The 15,627-nt window shown below is 44.3% G+C and overlaps 1 protein-coding gene across 1 annotated transcript in view; it reads right to left on the bottom strand.

Annotated features, from left to right (window-relative positions):
• The window catches only part of RASA2 (RAS p21 protein activator 2), a 92,361-nt gene that overhangs the window by 59,901 nt on the left and 16,833 nt on the right, over positions 1–15,627 (bottom strand). The window contains exon 2 of the mRNA XM_075570220.1: positions 10,292–10,409. Within this exon, the coding sequence (XP_075426335.1) occupies positions 10,292–10,409 (118 nt within the window). The remainder of the gene's footprint in view (positions 1–10,291; positions 10,410–15,627) is intronic.

Genomic DNA, 15,627 nt, shown 5'->3' with positions numbered 1-15,627 from the left:
TAACCAATTGTTTGTTAATATAGAGGGTGTGGCTTCCTGCTGCGGCACTACTATTGCAATTGATTCTTCCCTGGTAAATACAGAGGCAAAGAATTTGTTTAATACTTCTGCTTTTTCCATATCTCCAATAATCTGCCTGCCCATCTCACACTGAAATGGTCCTATATTTTCCTTTATAATTTTTGTTTGTTATTAAGGTACTTAAATAACTTTTTAGGGTTGATTTTACTTTCTATTGCAATTCTTTTTTCATTATCCATCTTTGCTAATTTGATTGCCCATTTGCAACTTTTGTTACATTCCTTATAATTCTGATATGATGCCTCCGTCTCTTAGGACTCGATTATACCAGATGCGACTGAGCGGCAGCGTGATCCGGTGACGTCACCCTTGCGCTGCCGCCGAGCGGCATCTTGATTATACCAGGGAAATGGCAAAGTGGAGACAGGGAGGCGTGGCCGTGAGAGGTACACCCTCATTGGCTGGAACCGCTCACGTAACGCGGCGACGCCAGCCAAGAACAAAATCTGAGGATCGCGCCAGGAGAAATCCGCCCTGCAGTTCCACGCCGCAACAGGTATAAGCGCAGCTTTTTTTTTTTTTATTATTTCCAGGCGCGCTGGCCGCGTTTTTCTATATAATCACGGCCTTAAGAATCTAAATGTCTGCCTCTTTTCCAGATCTACCCAAGTAACTGCGGCTACCTGCTCCTCCTCCATCCATGACACACGAGTCACAAATATATTTTACATGAATATCTACATAGATTTTTTTCTTTATTTTTAACACAAACTGCCTTCAAACTTTGGCGGTGTTACCCAGATCCTGCACGTTCCTGTAATAACCCCGCACATTTTTTGTTTAGAAAAAATATAATACGTGGAACAGATTAATTTGTAATATGTTGTGAATTTACCGGTGATTGGAAAGAACATGTACAGTAATTCTGTATTTTAAGGGAAGATCAGCACAGAGTTGATGACTTGAGACATCACTGAATGCGTTTGCATGGGATAGATACAAGATTATATGTATCATTTTATTTATATAGCGACCAACAGTGTATGCAGCGCTTTACAACATGACAATGCAGGTATATAAAATTACAGACACTGGGAACAAGTGTAACAGGTATATGAATGACCACATAAAATCAAGAGACATGCTGCCCTCAAGAGCTTACAATCTAACATGTTCAATAAGTTGAGGAGGCCAGGGAGAGTTGCCAGCCCAGCTGCTCTACCTCAACAGGGGGAAAAAAGAACCAAATATGATGCAACATTGATACCAGCATGAAGTGCATATTAGAGGGGGAAATAATGATGCAGAAGCAAGCACTACATTCATTCAATCCATTCGCTACAAGAGAAAGGCCAGTATCCTGACAAGGTAGCAAAAAGGAGTGTAGACTGGTCCCTGTTAAACGTGGATCCTTTTTAAGTTCAGTTTTTGGGAGCTGGGAGATTTTTGAAGTTGGTATTATTGGCTGGCCACCCCCTGCGTTCGTAATGCTGTTTTCATGTGATCAGTAACTCAGGATGGCGAGAAAAATGGCGGCTTCCACCCAGGCAGACAACCTCCCTGCTCACACCATGTGAATCATTACATTGCTGCTGCAACTAAGGGGTTAATCCCACAAAAGATGGCAATTTCCCCTAAGACAGGCGTGAACATTTTAACTAATTGTTAAAAATATTTCAAGAATAATATTTTCTTGGTTATTTAGTTAAACCCTTTGGCCAAAGCGTCATAAGCCTGCATACCAACGTCAAGGTATAACCAAATTAATGCAGGTCCTGTCCATTCAGCAAAATGCTATAACCTCCCAAGTTAAAAAGGTGAGGAGGGGTGTGCAGGCTTATGACGCTTTGGCCAAAGGTTTTAACTAAATAACCAAGAAAATATTATTATTTAAGTATTTAACTTTATACTTATTACCATATATGTTTTGTCAATTGGATGTAGTATTGGGCACCCCCCTCTTGTATAGATTTGCCACACTCTGTAGCACTCTTTTTGACAAATATATATATATATATGATATGATGTGGTGGGTGTTGGGGTTTGAGCTTGCTGGGAATGTGTGTGTTAATCAGTTTGTTAAAAATATAGAATAGTTGTACACAACAGCTAATGTGGTTTTCATCAATTTATCTATCAATGGCCACAATTTCCTTTGTACACGCAGCTTGTTCAATAGATTACGCAGATCCGGTGTATGTCTTGTGCATGACACGGTCTTGTTCTCACAGCTGTAAACTTTCCATGCTTCATTATAAGTAGATGACAATTAAAAAAAATTAAAAAAATAAAAAGTAAACAAAATCTACTGTACCAACGCTGTTAGAATAACCTGAAAATTAATCCTCAAGTCTCGCTTAGAAAAACGTAATCTTAACATTTGCATTTTAAGGTCGGCGGGGAAAAAATATCATACAGAAGCTGGCACGGAGGGGACACTCCATTTAATTTTACGGCGAGAGGGGATTAAAAAATTGTCCAGGTTTATTTTTATCTACGGCACAAAATCCCGATTAACCCTTCTGTGCAATCAAAAGGTGCCGGCGCAATTGTCAGGGATGGTGAAACATCCATGTAATATGAAGTCAGGATGCGTCACAGAGCGACACGGTGACCCAGAACAGAAACGTATGTGGATGAATGGATTTATGGAAATCGGATAGAAGTAATGTAATGGCTTCAGCGCCAGAGGGGGATGCAAAACACTGTGGCACTGAATGAGTTTTAATACACGCACGAAAAATAACTTGGAAGTTGTGGGCCACTCCAGAAAGTAAAAATTTATGAACCAAAAGCTAATTTTTGGTTTGATCTTTTGAAAGATAATCTTTATCTGCTAGACGGGGTGACGTATCCAGACAGGTTAGCCCAACTCTGATCAACGTGTACACGCTGCACAACGCGAGTTGCGCCGCACCTCGCTGCATAGCGGGAGTCCCGATGCGCAGTACTTTGCTGGCTCGTTTTGAGACAAAGGGCTTCAAATCATTTCCTAAAAGCAGAGGGCACCCTCACATCTAATCTTTTTTTTATATAATTTATTATTGGGATGGATGAACTTGCCTGAAAAAAAAACCCACCCTTCTGCTGCAAATAAAAATCAGAGATAAATATATGTATTTGACTAGGTATTTTCCTACTTTAAATTCCAATCCCCATTTAAAGCAGCAATCCCCCAAGAATCCAGAGTTTAACTCCAATAATGTTAGCATCCTGCCCTCGGAGCATGTCCTGGTCCTTTTTTTTGTAAATTTTTTTTAAAAATCATGATTTTCTGGTGTGCCCGTGGTAACCTTTAGGCCTGGATTATACCAAGTGCTGCAAGGCGGCAGCGCTATTCTGTGACGTCACCCAGCAGCATTGTGATTGCAGCCCATGTCCAAGTGGCCCATTATAAGTGGCAGGACTACTGAGCAACTGAAGTTTAAAAGGAAGGACCCCTTACCCTAACAAAATCATCTCCTCTCCTCAGGTAATATCCCATATCTGAATCCTGTCTGCTTCAACTCTTAATTGAATTAAACGTTGACACCTAGGCAGGGAACATCCTGTGTAGAAAACCATCTGTTTGAATGTGCCTCAGATGTGCTAATTAAGCAGACAGAACCAAACTGTCAGGTGACTTTTTTAGGCCCATATAAACCCAGATAGAACAGCCTTATGCTGCCTGCAGCCCATGTCCAAGTGACCCATTATAAGTGGCAGGACTACTGAACAACTGAAGTTTAAAAGAAGTGAGGAAGTGGACACCCCCATCTGGCCCTGATTCCTGCATTTGAACTACGCTGGAAAGGAGGATATCATCAATACCAGACTGCATCATTACTGCTGTGATGCTGCCTTTACCATTTATATTTGCTGTGACTTCACTTCTCAAATTATGCACTTCTTTTTACCAGCCTCCGTATGTCTCTAACTCTATTCATATATCTCCATCTCTCCTTCCTTCACCACTTCTCTGTTCACATGAACTCCTTTCTTACCTGCGCCTTCTGACATCACACAGCTATATCCCCAGCAATAAAGCACATCCCTACAAATCATCCTCACACATTCTCTTTCTATTCATGCTTCTCCTCCTTGCTTCTGGGGGTATCTCTCCCAATCCTGGTCCCTGCCATATTCCTACATGCGCTCGTCCTCGCCTGCCAATTGAAACCTCTACTCCTTCTGGTGTCAACCCCTCCAATCTCATACCCATCCCCTGCCACCCTCCCTCCTCTCTCCCTTTCTCCTGTGCCCTTTGGAATGCTCGCTCCCTTTCTAACAAGTTCCTCTCTGTACATGACTTTTTTCTCTCTCTCTGCTCCTATTTGCTATAACTGAGATCTGGCTCACTCAGTCTGACTCTGCTCTGGAAGCTGCCCTCTCCAATGGTGGCCTTTCCTTCTCCCACACTCCGCGCCCTGATGGCAGGGGTGGAGGCGTGGGGCTCCTGCTCTCCTCTCTCTGCCGTTACCGAACCCTTCCTATTCCTCCATCTCTTGCTTTTCCCTCCTTTGAGGCTCACACTGTAAAGATCTTCTCTCCTCTCCATGTCCATGTGGCGGTCATCTATCGCCCACCTATCTCTACTCATCCCCCTTCTGCCTCTCTCTCACTTTGAATCCTGGCTCTCTTTCTTTCTCTCCTCAGACTCCCCTGTTCTCCTTGGGGACTTCAATTGGCACATTGATGACCCCTCTCTCCCTTGGGCTTCCCGCTTTCTCTCTCTAACCTCTTCTTTTGGCCTTCAACAGTGGACTGCAGACAGCACCCACAAGGATGGCCACTACTTAGACCTGGTTTTCACTCAAAACTTCTCTCTCTCCGATTTCTCCATTTCCTCTCTCTGACCATCACCTCATCTTCATCTCATTCTCTCTCTCGCTTCTCCCTTTCTCCACCTCCATCTACCCCCCGGTTCTGCAGAAACCTGCGCTCTATTCACTTACCTGACTTTGAGTCCACTTTACGCTCCTCCCTCTCCTCTCTCGGCTCTGCTACAGACCCTGACAACCTGGTCAGGAACTACAACTCTGCTTTGTCGTCCTCCTCTTGATCTACATGCCCCGCTTTCTCTCTGCCGCACTCGCCCTTCTAACCCTAGACCTTGGCTAAATTCCCCACACGCGCATGCTGCGTTCCTCCACTCGTTCCTCTGAACGCCTCTGGAGAAATCTCATACTCTCGCAGACTTCCTTCACTACAAATTTATGCTATCCTGTCTCAACTCTGCCCTCTCGCAAGCTAAACAAGCCTACTTTTCTTCAATAATCAACATGCACAAGTCTAACCCATGCCGACTGTTCTCTGTCTTTGATACTCTACTCAAACCACCCTCAGCTGCCTCTCCTTCCTCCATCTCCGCTCAGGAGTTTGCTGACTATTTTAAGGAAAAGGCGGAATCCATATGTCAGAACATCCCCTCTGTTTCTTCCTCCCATCCTACACCTCTTCCTAACTCTCCTCCTGCCTTCCTCGACTCTTTTTCCATTGTCTCAGAGGAGGATGTGTCGCTGTTGATCGCCTCTTCTCCCTCTACCACTTGCCCTCTTGACCCCATTCCCTCCCATCTCCTAAAACCTCTTGCTCCTACTATAATCCCTACGCTCACACACATTTTTGAACTCCTCCCTCTGCTCTGGAATCTTTCCATCCTCCTTGAAACATAAAATGATTAGAAAAAAAGGGAAAATTTGCGCCAGAAAAAATTAGCCTACTATTCGATGTGTAGCTTCAGTCCTTTCCACAATGCAGTTCCGCTGCCTGAGTCTTTCAGAGGTGATTCACCAACCTATGTATGAATCTGGGTAGAAAAAGGGTGAAATGTCCTCGGGCGCGTCACTCGGCTTGCGGCTCCACGACGTATAAAACGTATAGAATGGAAGAGAAAAAGGGGAGGGCCACAGTAAGGAAAACAGCACAAAAAATTATAGACACTTCTTCATTAAGAGGGGAGGGGGGAGGGAGGGGGGGAGAAGAGGGAGGAGAGATAATGGAATCACACTTTTTGGGTCGAGACACACTCGCATCAAATCTCTAGTATCTTGAGCAGATGTCTCCTCCTCTGTATGTGATTGGGTGAGTTGTAGGTGAGGAAATGCCTCCTGATATCCCGCGGGACACGGCTCGCACTCTGGGGATGTGCGGTGCAGTGGCTCCGGGTGACGTCTGCTCAAGATACTCCCCCCCCCTCCCCCCTCCCTCTCTTAATGAAGAAGTGTGTATAATTTTTTGTGCTGTTTTCCTTACTGTGGCCCTCCCCTTTTTCTCTTCCATTCTATACGTTTTATACGTCGTGGAGCCGCAAGCAGAGTGACGCACCCTCCTTGAAACATGCAACAGTCATACCATTACTCAAAAACAGCAACCTTGACCCTACCTGTCTTTCTAACTATCGACCTGTCTCCCTCCTGCTTTTGCCTCTAAACTCCTTGAACGACTTGTATTCTCTCGCTTGCTCCATTTTCTCAACACCTATTCTCTCCTAGACCCTCTACAATCTGGCTTCCGCACGGAAACAGCCCTCACTAAAATAACTGACGACCTCCATGCTGCCAAAGACAGAGGTCATTACACTCTGCTCATATTACTCGACCTCTCTGCAGCATTTGACACCGTGGACCACCCTCTTCTCCTTTACATTCTCCATACTCTTGGTATTCGGAACAAAGCTCTATCCTGGATCTCATCCTACCTCTCCCATCGTACTTTCAGTGTCTCTCCTGCTAACACCTCCTCCTCCTCTACTGATCTCTCTGTGGGGGTACCCCAGGGCTCTGTCCTGGGACCTCTTCTCTTTTCACACACCCTCTCTAGGTGACCTAATAAATCTATTGGGTTTAATTATCACCTCTATGCTGACGACACACAAATATACTTTTCAACACCCGACCTTACACCTGCTGTACAAACCAAAGTTTCTGAATGTCTCTCTGCTATATCATCCTGGATGGCCCTCCGCCGCCTTAAACTCAACATGGCTAAAACAGAGCTCCTCATACTTCCTCCCAAACCTTGCCCTACTACCTCCTTCCACATTACTGCTGGAACTACGATCATTCACCCAGTAGCCCAAGCACACTGCCTAGGGGGTCACACTCGACTCCTCTCTCACATTTGCCCCTCACATTCATAACATTTCTAAAACCTGTCGCTTTTTCCTCCGCAATATAACAAAGATACACCCTTTCCTCTGTTGCTCGACTGCTAAAACTCTGACTCAGGCCCTCATTCTCTCGTGTCTTGATTACTGTAACCTCCTGCTGTCCGGCCTTCCTGCCTCTCACCTGTCTCTCCTACAATCTATCCTAAACGCTGCTGCCAGAATCACTCTACTCTTTCCTTGATCTGTCTCAGCATCTCCCCTCATGAAATCCCTCTCCTGGCTTCCGATCAAATCCCGCATCTCACACTCCATTCTTCTCCTCACTTTTAAAGCTTTACACTCTTCTGCCCCTCCTTACATCTCAGCTCTAATTTCTCGTTATGCACCATCCAGACTCTTGCGTTCTGCTCAAGGATGTCTTCTTTCTACCCCCTTTGTATCTAAAGCCCTCTCCCGTCAAACCTTTTTCACTGACTGCCCCACACCTCTGGAATGCCCTTCCCCTCAGTACCCGACTAGCACCCTCTCTATCCACCTTTAAGACCCACCTTAAGACACACTTGCTTAAAGAAGCATATGAATAGCACTGTGGATATTCTGAACACTATACATAATACTTGGCCCCCTGCAGACACACTTACCAGAATTCCCTCCTACTGTCTCTGTACGTTCTCCCTACCTACCAATTAGACTGTAAGCTCCTCGGGGCAGGGACTCCTCTTCCTTAATGCTACTTTTATGTCTAAAGCACTTATTCCCATGCTCTGTTATTTATTTGATTACCACATGTATTACTACTGTGAAGCGCTATGTACATTAATGGCGCTATATAAAGACATACAATACAATTATACCGGAGAGGGAGAACAGAGGTGGCGTGGAGGCGTGGAGGCGTGGCCGTGAGCGGTTCGTCCTCATTGGTCACGTGACACGGCCATCGTAAGGAGAAAAAAAAAACAAATGTCTCTGTCTCTTCCCCAGCTGTACGGCGAGCTGCGGCCATTGCTAGCGGTATAATCACTTGCATTGGATGCAAGCTACCTTGTTTTGGCGCCACCGATAAACGCAACGTGCGTTTTTGTGTAGAATCACGGCCTTAGACTGCACTGTGCTCTGAGAGCAGCTCCTTTTTAATTTCCCCGTTGCGCAATATTGTTAATATACACGCATTGGAAAAAACAAGCTATCTGTGCAATTGTTTTTTTTTTGGTTTATGTTTTTTTTTTTGTTTTTTTAATCTTTACACAACCGTTAAATTGTTTTCGCCTGTCTGGCAAGGGTTAAGGCTGCCAACCTCTACAAAAAGTGTTGTACTTCTGCTTTCTAAAGCAGTTGACTTATAAATAGAATTAAAGTACTCGCTGGCAATATTTGGCAACTACTGCTCCTGGAGAGGGTGGGGAGGGAGAGGATGGGGGAGGGAGAGGGTTGGGGAGGGAGAGGGCTGGGGAGGGAGGGAGAGGAAGGAGGAGGGATGGGAGGGAGAGGGGAGAGGGGGGGATGGGAGGGAGAGAAGGGAGAGAGGTTTTTTTAAGTGTAAATGGGACATCTGTGATCAATAGAGTCTAGTTAGTGCTGATGAAGGGTAGTGCTCCCGCTGAGCTGTCGTGGAGGTGGAGACTGACTTTCTGGAACCGATGCTATTTCTGCTGCTCACAAGAGATTCCTTTTCCCCTCAAACCCATTTCAGGCTCAGTGCACACGTCTCTTGATTAACTCCGTCGCTGCCATTTTGTTGCAGGTCTCTTTGGCAGCAAAAAGGACTAGGTACTCCTGACCTGCAACCTGGTCCCCAATGTATGCCCTGCTAGGAAATATTTATTCCCCCGAACCCGTAATTAATAAATCTTATTGCCTACTCTAGACTATAACTAACAAAACTGTGTGACCGATCCAGGGCAGTATTGTGTCCTGAACCGATGGGGGGAACACACCCTTAATAAGGCCCAAACAACACCTCAGTGCATGCAGAATGGTATAGTACAGTACTCGCTGTGGAAGCATCCAGTCACGCCCAACAATGCCTTGCTGCTGTGGATCCAAGCATTGTGCGGAGTGACTTTAGAAGCTCCTGCTATATTTGAATACTATACCCCGCCACTCCCCACCCCCATATTAAAGGGTGCAGTTTTGGGCCCTACTAAGTGCAACCCCTTAAACAGGTCACTGCCATTAGCACACTTTGGTACTAGGAGGGACTGTCCTTTAAAAATAGTTTTCATAGTTCCTGTCCTCGTATGGCTTCTGAACATATCGCCACAAAAGATTTACCAATAGACAACCAAAGCCAACAGGCCTCTCTGGCAGTGGAGGTTAGAAACTCAGCAACTTATGACCACAGCTACTAAATTGAACGCAAAAACATGTCAACGGTTATCACAGTGTTAGAGGTCCAGCTAAGCCTGGCACACGGAAGTGCGGTCAGCAGACCTGTTCAGAGACCGCTTTGTTATCCTTTTGCACTAAAGTCTGAGCTTGGCTAATGATTCGGCATTGGGAAGCTGCTCATGGGTGATAAAACAAATCACCTAGGCATTGCTGTACGAGCTGTGTAATGTATCAGGAAAACTCTTTAACCATGTATAAAATATATCAGAAACTAAAAGTGATGCCCAGCATGCTCCATTGCATGTCACAGCCGAGAATTCCCCTTCGCAGCTTAATCACTGTGTGAAGTGACAATGGAGGGACTCAGGGGGCCAGAGGATGACACGCAGACACATGGGCATTGTATCGCTTTATGGGGACTGCACAACTCATCATTTGAAATTTGATGGTCCGGCATCAAGTGAGGAATGGCGATTTTTAAAAAAAAAAATTTTTAATTATTCACCAAATAGAGGATTTCACAGTGACGTCTGATCAACAAGTGCTTGGATTATCACTGTAATCATTTTAGCGTTTAATAATCTTCAGACCTTGTATGGCAACTGCTCCAACACATCTTATTTCATCCTCCCATCTTACTTTTGGTCATCTTGGTCTTGTAAGCACTCTTGGAATCCAGTCGAGTACCATCCTTGTCCTAGGATGGTCACTTGCAATATGTCCGGCACATATTTTTTTTTTTTACTTAACTTTTACTTTTTTACTTTATTAACCCGTGTGTGTGTGTCCCACACACATACATTTTTTAATCTATGGATGTATATTTCGTCACACAATGCATAAAGTTCTTACCTTAGAGATTTCTCCACAACTTTTGTGCGAAATATTTCTTCCTGGTCCAGATTAACTGTGCAGAAGCAGTCTCTCATTTTGTTTGGTCCTGGATAGGGGAGCAAATTCTTTGCCTCACCTACAAATTGAAGGTAAATAATCACTTTAAAAAAAAAAAAAATAATAATAAATGGTTATCTAGAAACACACACACACACACACACACACACACACACACACACACACACACACACGCACACACACTAAACAGTGGCCTTTATACAAAGTACTGGGAATGTGCAATAGAGAACACTACCCCCCATCCCAAAAAAAAAAGCAGAAGATGCAAGGCACTGTAGTCATAATGTACTGTTCCCCATGTCATGTCCCTTCCCCCCAAAAATCTAAAGGTACTTTAAAACTTCTACTCCTACTGTCAAGTGCAGTAGCAAATGCAATGCATGCTTTGTCTCCCCAAACCCCCCTCAAAAAATAGAAGATACTGTTTAACAATTGACTGTACTGGCGTCATGGTATAATAATTTTTTTCTATTTCTGTTTTCTATTTTGCATGTCTGGAGCTGGGCAAAGACAACGGGCACAATTGGTGCCGGAAACTCTACCAGGAATGCCAGGTAAGACAGTGCTCAAATCCATGCATGCCATGTCCCTTCCCCCCAAAACCTAAGGGACTGTAAACCTCTAGTCCTATTGTAAAGTGTAGTAGCCCATGTAATGTATGCTTTGTCTCCTCCAAGCCCCCTCCCCCCCAAAAAAAAACCAAGAAGATACAAGGCACTGTAGTCATAATGTACTGTTTCCCCATGTCATGCCCTTTCTCCCCAAAAATCTGGATTGAATAATGTACGGTGCGATTTATTGTCTCTTTCTTTACAGACCAAGATGTCCAAGAAGCACCATCCATTGAGAAAAAAGACAAGATTGTAAATTTGGAAGAAGAGGCGATGTGTTTTTGTATTATGCATTTTTTCTTTTTGTTATCCAGAAAAATAAAATGTCCTTTAAATATAATTGTGTGGTGTGTTCATGTTTGACTGTTTACACACTTACAGTAGTACAGGTACAGTACTACACCATACTGTACATAAAGTTGTAAAGGCATTTAAATATATATATAAATATATATAAAAATATCTGACATACAGTACAATACCGTATACAGTATATCAATCTTGAAATCAAGTTGCTTTTAGTGCTTAAATAGTACTATAAAAAAATAAAGTACTGTCGTTCCATTGTCCCCCTGCGTTCCAAAGACAGGAAGTGAAGATACCGGAAGTCCTGTAGCCGGAGTTACACGAGGATCCAGAGGACGGTACATGGCAGCAGTGTTCAGAGATACTGATCCCATCTATAGTACTACATGCCTGTACCCTTACGATTTATGTAAGTGTGTTTTTTCATCTATGTGTCTAATTTACATAATACAATAAATCGCACTATGGTATATTCTGCCTGTTTTATTGGAATCTGAGAACTTCATGCCACTGAACCTGTAACCAGATCTGAGCTGATTGACTGACATCCGATCAAGCATTAACACACCAAACTATATTTGGAACTGCTTTATTGTTTATTTCTAAATGTGATTGTAAATCTCATACATTATCTTCAACACACCTCATCCACATTGCAGACCATCTGCACTATGTTTTCTATTTTTCATAATTTGGTGATATCTGCGCTCCCCAAACTCCATCAACCTAATCTCATTTGCATCAGTATTCAACCTCTTTGCTACTGCAGCCCTAAATCAGGTCAGGTACACAAAGTGTTTGAAATGTCACAAAAATTAGTGAAATAATTTCAGCCTGTGTGTAATCAAAGTGGTTTAATTTGTAGATCATTTCCATCAGGTATATAAAGACTTTCAAGCTTCAACTCACAGTGACTCAACAAAGCAACCATGAAGACCAAGGAGCGCAGAAACAAGTCAGGGGTAAAGTGAGAGAGAGGAACAGAGTAGAAGGGTACAAGAAAATGTCAAAGGTGCCGATTATCCCTTCCAACACAGTGAAGTTCATCACTAAAAAGTGGAAGATGCATCATACTACCCAGATCAGATGCTCCCCCCCACCTCCCCCCAAACTGAGCAGCTGGGCAAACAGGAATCTGGTTAGGGATGTCGCTCTGAGGAAAGCTCTGAGGAAAACATGGATCGAGAGATTTGAAAAGTTCTTCCAAGATGGAAGTCGGTGTTCACACATCAATAATAAACCCGTCCCTTCACAAAGCTGGACTGTATGGACGGTTGGCAAGTAAGAATCCATTACTTAAAGACTCATTTAAATCAAGCAAGTAGTTCACAAAAAAGCATTTAGTGTTTTTTGATGGTGCAGACATGGAAAAAAGTTTTGTGGTCAGACGAATCAAAACACAGCACATCACCCAGTCAACACCATCCCAACTGTCACGCATGGTGGTGGCAACATCATGTTATGGGGATGCTTCTCTTCAGCAGGGACTGGGAAGCTTATCAGGATAGAGAGGAGAACGGCTGGTGCAAAGTACAGACGACTCCTTGAAGAAAACCAGTTTGAGTCTGTCAAAACAAACCAGGGGTGGAAATTCACATTTCAGCAGGACAATGACCCAAAGCACAAAGACAAAGCCACATTGGAATGGTTAAATAAGAGAATGAGTGGCCCAGTCACAGTCCTGACTTGAAACAAATCGAACATTCATGGCGAGGCTTGAAGATTGACGTCCACCGACTATCCAACAAACTTCTCAGAACCGGGTCAATTTTCCCATGAAGAATGGGCAAAAAGGTCACCATCCTACAGTGCAAAACTGGTAGAGACCGATCCAAAAAGACTCAGCAGTAATTGCTGCAAAAGGTGCTTCTACCAAGTACTGATTAAAGGGACTGAATACTTGGGCAACCAGTAAATTTCATTTTGTACATTTCCTTTGCTGACATTTAACCTCCTCCTCATATAATAGTGTTCAATTTTACCATTACAGCTTTGCAGCTTACAATGATAATAGTTTGTCTGAAAAAATGTGCATATATTATCTATAATTCAACAACTTGTGAGATTTTTAATAGGGGGTAAATACTTCTGCAAACCAGTGTGTGTATTTTTTTTTAATGCATTATTTATACTTGCAAAGCAGATAGACACTTCCTAACACAAATACATTTGTTAATTGTTTTATATAAAAGTGGTGTGTAACAATAGCGGCCTTTTGGGTTTATAAAAAACAAACAAAAAAAAAAAAACAATGGTACGGGGGGGGGGGTTGTAAATCCCCCATCTCACTCCGACCCTTCACCCTTTCACTGCAGAAGGGGTCTGAACTGCTTTGCTTCAGTGGAACACCCCCCAGTTCCAGCTTGACACCCCCCTTACCACCCACATCTACAAAATCAGCAACTTAACTCAGGGGTTCTCAACTTCAGTCCTCAAAACACCCAACAGGTCAGGTTTTAAGGATAGCCCAGCTTCAGCACAGGTGGCTCAATCTGTGGCCTAGTAACCTGTGCTGAAGCTGGGATAGCCTGAAAATCTGACCGGTTGGCTGGGGGCTTATGGACTGAAGTTGAGAACCACTGGCATAACTTGTAAGAGAGAAGACCGCCTGGGAACCAAGTCTGCTTTCCTGGACTTCAGGTTGTGAGCTCTTCTGGTCAGTGACTCGGAGTGGCCGGAACCTGGGATGCGAGAGACGGGCAGGGAGCGCTGGAGAGAGAAGGGGAGCTTTCCTAGTGACCAGGAGAACAGACCCTCGCTTCGTAAATCACTGCACAAGACTTCCGCGAGAAGACGACCGCCACAAAAGGAAATACTGGGCTTTTTAATTACATTTGCAGAAATCAGGACGGCCGTCAGCCAGATACATGAGGAATCTCTGGGAGGTTATGGTTTTATTCAGCGACTACTGCAGGATTCTTCCACTAATCCCCCGAAATGGGTCAGATCACAGAATATTTGCGAGTCGCGGGGCCCCAAGCTTATTGTAATGTCATTTATGATACATTTAAAGACTTGAAAACTATATTTCAACATTTATAAACATCTGTACCATATATTTATATTACTGTAACATATGAGTGTGTGTGAAAAACTGCACTCAGCTACCTAAGCAACTTGCAGGAGCACCTAGTCCAAGGGCCACAACAAGTCCCCTCGCGGGCGACAGCCAGAGCCTGCGCTGCTGAAGGTCTCGCAGCACAAACGCATTTATTTTGTGTTGTACTAAACAAAAAAAAAGATAATTATGTTTTTCTTTTGATCTAAAACTGCCACACTGTTTTAAAGTGACCTCTTATAATCCTGTTAAACCCTTGGCCACGAGACAGAACGCCAACACACTGCTCAGCAAGGAAGTGGTTAAATGCATCTTTATATAGCGCTCACAATGTACTCTGTGCTTTATAGTACAGTAAGAAAATGATGATACAATGGTGCAAAAAAATTTTTTTTTTAAAAATCAGACCATAGGAAAAGAAAGCCCTGCCCCGTAGAGCTTACAATCTAAGTGGTGTGTTGGGAGACGTACAGAGACAGCAGGTGAAAGAAGAAGTGTGGTAGATATCAGTACTTGGCCACAATGGTTGGTGCTGGACAGTAGCCAGTGAAATGCTTAAGTTAAGAGGCGAGTTTTAAGGTTTGACTGAAAGGTGGGGAACAGAAGGTACTTGGAGTATACATAGTGTGGAGGGAGTCCCACAGGTAATGGGCAGTGGGAGAAAAGGCTTTACGGCCAGAGAGAGTAGTAATAGAGGTGGAGAGGAGACAGTTATGAGCAGAGCACATAAGACGACAAAATAAGGCTGTGGCTCCGCTGCCTGTGCTGCACGCGCGTCAGTGAGGCTGGCGGTGCGTGCAGCCAAGTTCCCCAGTCTGCAGAGAGCTGCAGGGGGAAAAGACAGGGGGCGTGACGTCACCCGGCAGGTTCGCCCTCATTGGCTGAACCGGCGGGGGGCGTGGCCCGGCGCTCAGTCACCCTTGGCCAGCTCAATTTTCAGGTATCCCTGAAAAACTGGGCGCGCGGCGCTCCCCCCCCCTTCGCAGCGGGCCCGGCCACCTTGAGGGGGGCTCTTGTCCCTGCAGCGTCCGCCACAGCGGGTGCTGCTGTAGCCAGCGGGGACCTGGCTCAAGAGATCAAAGCTGATAAGCAGGAAGGAAAAGATGGGAAGCCAGGAGAGGGATTTAAGGAGGAGAAAAGCAGAATGTTTGGAGAGAAAGTTGTGGGGCAGGGAGTCCTGTTAGCAGTATGTTACAATAATCCAGACTGGAGAGGATAGGGGCAGGCATTACAGTTGTAGCAGTAGATTGACAGAAGACAGTGCAGATCTTCGCAATATTACAGACACAATTTTAGCCATG

This window comes from Ascaphus truei, chromosome 14 (genome assembly GCF_040206685.1).
Source record: "Ascaphus truei isolate aAscTru1 chromosome 14, aAscTru1.hap1, whole genome shotgun sequence".
NCBI lineage: Eukaryota > Metazoa > Chordata > Amphibia > Anura > Ascaphidae > Ascaphus > Ascaphus truei.
The sequence above is the reverse complement of the archived record's forward strand: the minus strand, read 5'-3'. Positions and strand labels throughout refer to the sequence as shown.